General features: G+C 41.6%; 1 protein-coding gene across 1 annotated transcript in view; it reads left to right on the forward strand.

Moving 5' to 3' along the window:
* Positions 1–3,072, forward strand: part of rras2 (RAS related 2) — a 30,490-nt gene extending 27,418 nt beyond the window's left edge. The window contains exons 5-6 of the mRNA XM_044030025.1: positions 461–579; positions 1,308–3,072. Coding sequence (XP_043885960.1) covers positions 461–579; positions 1,308–1,395 — 207 coding nt within the window. The 3' untranslated portion in view covers positions 1,396–3,072. The remainder of the gene's footprint in view (positions 1–460; positions 580–1,307) is intronic.
* The last annotated feature ends 2,928 nt before the right edge of the window (positions 3,073–6,000 follow it).

Genomic DNA, 6,000 nt, shown 5'->3' on the forward strand with positions numbered 1-6,000 from the left:
ATTTGGTCAGAAATGACCTTGAGAATCTGTTATATTTGGCACATCTGTTGATCATGTTTGGTGTGTGCACTAGAGCTGAAACAATTAATCGATTAATCCATTATTAATCGATTAATAAATGAATCGACAACTATTTTAAGATTTCCGATTGTTTGATCTTCTTAAATGTGAATGTTTTCTTCATTTCTTGACTCTGGATAACAAAGAAATCATTTTGGTTTGTGGACAAAACAAGACATTTGAGAACATCATCATTTCCAGGTCTGACGAACACCGATCAACATTTTTCAAGCTTTTCTGACATTTTATGGACCAAACAATTCATCGATTATGAAAATAATAGTTAGTTGCAGCTCTAGCGTGCGCTTTAGTGCCACAGTGTGGACACAGGAAGAGTTTCGAGCATCATGAGTTCAAACCTCTGCTGACGTTATTATTCTCTTCTCCTCTTCGCCCTCAGGTAACCCAGGAAGAGGGTCAGCAGCTGGCCAGACAACTGAAGGTCACATACATGGAGGCTTCAGCCAAAATCCGTATGAACGTAGACCAAGCTTTCCACGAGCTGGTTAGGGTAATCAGGTGGGTGGTCTGTCTGCGTCAGACGTTTAACAGTGTTACAGACATAAACAAACACAAACATATCACATATTCACACATATAAAGGCAGGAGGTGATTATTAGGAATGGAAAAAGGAGCTTATGATTTAAAAAAATGTACTTATAAAATGATGGTTTTTCAAAAAGGAGCCATGGAAACACTAGCTGAAATCCTAAAACGATAATAATTAAGCATACATAGAAAAATATGTAGGGAAAGAAGTATAATAAATAGATAAATACATCAATAGTTGTTAGTAGTTAGAATCTGCAAAGAGTGAAAAATGTAAATAAAGCATAAACAGACAGAAATGACATTTTAAGAAATGGTCTCAACCTCGCGGCCCAGCATAATAAGAATAATGATAATATCAACAATATAATAATAATAAAAACAATAAATAAATGTTTATTTTATTGTAAAGTACACATCATGTCAAAATAAAACACTTGTACTTTGGAATTGTGTGAAATGTCATCATAAATAAACGCTATAGCGATATTGATGATGGAATATCGAGAGGACACGCCCCCTCTTGACCAGACTAGATGCTCACTGGCCCGTCGAAACTGAAATTGAAGGTTTTGAGCGTATGTTTACACACATGCGGAACACGGTAAAACTTTTGCACATAAAAAAAAAACAAATGTTAAAGAACATGAATGAATACGTTTGAATAAAATAATCCAGATTTACTCTGTTTTCACAGGAAATTCCAAGAACAGGAATGTCCACCGTCGCCAGAGCCTCCGCGGAAAGAGAAAGACAAGAGCGGCTGCCATTGTGTGATCGTCTGAGTTCGGCCTTATTATCACTGTATCTCATGCAGCTACCCCCCGGCCCCCAACGCCCGCCCCCGCCCCCCCCGACGCCCACTCTGCCTGACATGACATCCACGGCGGATGACCGACGACCCCGCTGCCTTCTCCACGTGCATCACTGCAGACGGCCTGTCCTGAGACACTCTGACCAGGACCGGGACCTGCCGTCCCCCCGGGGGACTTCACTATGGACAAGTGGCAATGCCAAAATCGAAACACCGCCGTAATCTGACGAATCCCCCACGAGAGAGAGTCCCAACACTAAACATTGCCTTCGAAATCCGCCTGACAAATTTACCGTTTTTTGTACTCTGAAGGACTTCTCTTGCCTTGTAGTGACGTTTGCTACCGAGATTGAATGAAAACGACACATGTATATGTATATATATCTCTCTCTATAGATATATATATACAGTATCTAGAATGTTAATGACTTTTTTTCTTTAGTTTCCGACGTGTGATCAGAGCAGAGAGAGATTATCTTATCGAGCTTTGTGTATGTCGTGCCATATCCAGCCCTTAACTCCCATGTGCTAATCTGCTACTGTACATAAGTGACATTTGTTGTGATTTTCAAAGTGTATTTCTAATAACCCTATTAAATCACCACAGTACAGTGTGTGAGGTCGAGTTTGGTTTTACACATGATAATGAAAGTGAACATATATATATATATATATATATATATAAGTATGTATATAGATATAATACCTAGAAAGCCCTTAAAGCTACGGTGACAGAACTCCTCTGCCGTTCTGCGATGGATCCTTTGCGTTGTCTGTGGTCGCTGCTTGCATCTCGATTTGCCAAATATCTGTGGAGTCTTTTGAAGTCTTAGAAACCGCGGCAGGCTCCGATCCCCTCGTCATCATCGCGGCCGTCGCTTCAGATTCCTCCGAACGCTCCGAAGACAAAAAAAACGCTCACAAATCCAAGCAGTTCTATTTAGTTCAGATCATTCCAGGATTGTAAACTTCTAACATTTACTCGACACAAAACAGATCACGTGACTTGTTCTATCATTCCAGTAACACAGTGGCAATGTGTTTGTTTGTTTGTTTTCTTCTTCTTCTTGTTGCTTTTGTTGTTTTTGGAATTCCTGGAGTCTCCAGTGGGACATGAACTCAGCGGACCTGCGGCCTGTGGAGCACTCATCACCGGACACAAACAACACTCCTCTGCCTTCCCTACTGCAGTTTGTTTTTTTTCATATACCATTGTCTTGTAATATAAACAAAGGAAAAAAAAAACAACAACAACAATCAAAAACGATGGAAATAATGGACTTGATTAAATGTTTCTACTCTACTTTTATACATTATTTTCTTATCGACGAGTATTTTTCTATGTTTCTAAGTGAACACGCCGAGTGTTTAAGTCTCGTTTCAAACTCAAGACGACAAAATTAGAGGTTCTTGTCATCAACGGTGAAAATTGGCGTATTAATATTTATCTGGGAGTGTAACGTGCCGGATCAGCGGGTTAGAAATGATTCTGAGAACTTCAAAAAACCCAAGTCACTGCAAACCCGAGTGTGCATCCACATCATATACCATTCTATTTTGGTTTTCTTCTTCTTCTTCTTCATCATCAGTGTCTGTTGCCCTGTGTCTAGCTTTTGGTGCTAAAATAAAAATCTGTCATTGAGCCAGACGGGGGAACAGAATCTTTCTTTTAACTTTAAAAAATCGATGCACGGAATCCAGTATAATCCACTTTGTCATATACCACAACGTCCACACTGGGATTTATTCTCATGCACTCTTAATCTCTCAACTGACTAAGAAAAAATGAACACGGGACAAGTCAATTCCTTCTATTTTAATCACATTTAGTCAGATTTGGTCCGATCCGTCGCCTTGGCTGTGATTGTGAAGACAAGCAAAGAGGAAATTGGACTTGAGGAAGGATTGCTAGCCCTCTACCGTCTCATTGTTATCGAAAATGAAAGGTATTATATTCTTGTGTTATTAAAATGGCACCTCAATAGGTTTTTTTCCTCCCCTGATTTCCCACCTCTCCTCCCTGCATTCATGATAGGTTTGGTTTGAAGCCTGACAGAATTACAGTAGAGTGCAGAGCAGATTCCCATTTAATGGAGGAGCAGCAGTGAAATGAGCTGTGTTTGCACAAGAAAAGACCTTCTCTAATTTGCATGAAATGACAGCAAAGGGAAAATGACTTGTGGAGGTTGCACGTATGTTTCTCAGCAACTCAAAAATGTTGCATCAGTGAATACACCTCCTCTAATATCCACATGACTATTTCTTATGTGTGTGTGTTTCAGGTGTTGCTCATGTTGTGGGGACCTCCATCTCGTCACACAGTCACATCATGTGAATTATTACATTTTAAGGTGAACAGGGTTAGGGTTAGGTAGTAGTAGTTATGGTTAGATTAACTCTCCAGGAAATGAATGCAAGTGAATGTAATGTCCTCTGAAGTCCTGGAAACCAGACTGTGTGTGTGTGTGTGTGTTAGGAATAGCACAGTATACAATATAACGATAATTAAAATCCACCTGCAATGTGATGATTTTGGTTCATTTCCATAATTGAGAGAACTGTGATGCAACTTACAGTAAGTGAGCTGTGAACATGTGAATATGTGAATTTCCACAAGGGGGCGCCTGCATCTTTCCAGTTTATTCCAAGCTCTCATGACTTCTAATGATCTCATTGTTGTTATAATATAGATTCTCGTTTTTTCACTCGTCACCAAAAATATCCTTCATTATTAAAAAAAATCAATATTTTGTGGTAAAATTAAATTAAATGTTTCTTTATCAGCAAGATGATTGACAGTTAATGAATGAATGAATGAATGAATGAATGAGGAAAGCTCTCACATATATGAACCAAACAAAAGTATAAGAGGAAGGATCCCCCTATTTCCATTTGCAAAATGAATAAATAAAAGTGATCGCTCTGTCAAGTTTCAAGGTTGTGGGTTCGACTCTGGAAAACAAGGCCAATTGCTGTAAGTTACAGATTACACAGTGGATCTTTACAGTGATACAGTCGTTGATACCACCTGCCTTCACGTGTCGATCAGCCAATGAGTGAAAGGACTGTGAGTGTTGCTTCCGGTCAATTATGAAAAGCAACCAAGTCTCACATCCATCCATCCACGTTCATGAGTGTGAAGTCAAGTCAGTTCGAGATTATTGACGCGCAGGACAAAGTCAGCGGGGACTCAAGTCTCCACGCCGCGTGAATGAAATAAGAAATCAGCGGCAGCGGCAGCGCGCGCACGCACCCACCCGCAGCCACGCGCTCCCCCTCTCAGCCTATAGGAGTGTCTGCGCGCGGCGTCTGCGCTGCCCTCACTTTCACTGCGATCCCCGTGACTTCGTGTTTGTGTTGGTGCGCGAGCAGAGGAGAGGTGTCTCACTCTCTGCTGCTGCTGCTGCTGCTGCTGCTTATTTTCCTTTCTTTGTTTTTTTTGTGTTGTTGTTGTTGTTTTGTGTCCAGACTCACGTCACACACACACACACACACACAGACAGACGGACAGACACACAGACAGACATGGAAGGAGTCAGCGGCAACAGGAGCATGTCTTACAGCAGATGGAGTTATGACAGGTAAGCGGCGAGCTCGCGCGTGCAACTGTGGACATGTATGTACACACCGGATTATTGTAAAAGGTTGACGCGGCTACAGCTTCGTGGCGAGTCCACTCCCAACCCACTCCCCCCCCCCCCGCGCAAGTAGTTGAATGATGAGATGATGATGTGTCTGCTGCTGCTGACAGATGTAGACCTGTTTGTTCTGTGTGTGTGTGTGTGGATCAATACTCACCTTTGCTCATGGTATCTAATGTTTGACTGTTGCTTTCTGATCAATCAATCAATCAAACAAGTCACCAGATTACAAAGGAACCAATCAAAAGTTGATGGACCTTAAAGGTGCATTAAAATCTGGAAAAAAACCATTATTGACATTAGCCCAAATTCTCCTGAAACTCTTTTATATTGACGGTGAAAGAAGAGATTGATGCTTTATCATCATACTGTGTGTTTGAGTCCACTGACAACACATTCAGTGAATGAAGGTACATGAAGATGAGGTGTGTGTGTGGACTGACGAGGAAACCACAACAATCCTCATCGTATGGCCCTTTTATCCACTATGGTCCCACCTCGGCACGGCACGGCACAGTTTAGGTTGACTGACACACAGCGGCAGGGTCTTAGCGGCGCTGTCGCTAAATAAACCAGACTCCACTGTTAAATATGGAGATTTTAGATATTTCTCCTGGTAATCGTTGGAGACGAACCCTCATTTTTTGAGTCGTTAAGTCTCTTTAACTGATCTACAGTTCGGCTTTGTTCGGCTTGATTCTTGGTGCCGGACGTCTCTTCCTGTGACGGCACGGAAACGCAACTTTACCCCGCCGTGCCGAGGCGAGGTGAGCCGGTGGAAACACGCCGTAAGTTGTACCTATAAGTGTTATGAGTGGGTTAATGGTGCCCACTGTGTCAATTAAGTTCATCTACATTTACAGTAGACTCAAAATCAGTGGTACAGCGGTGGAAACATCTGTCAAGACCTCACATTAAGCTGCAAATTCAAACAG

This window comes from Solea senegalensis, linkage group LG7, assembly GCF_019176455.1.
Source record: "Solea senegalensis isolate Sse05_10M linkage group LG7, IFAPA_SoseM_1, whole genome shotgun sequence".
NCBI lineage: Eukaryota > Metazoa > Chordata > Actinopteri > Pleuronectiformes > Soleidae > Solea > Solea senegalensis.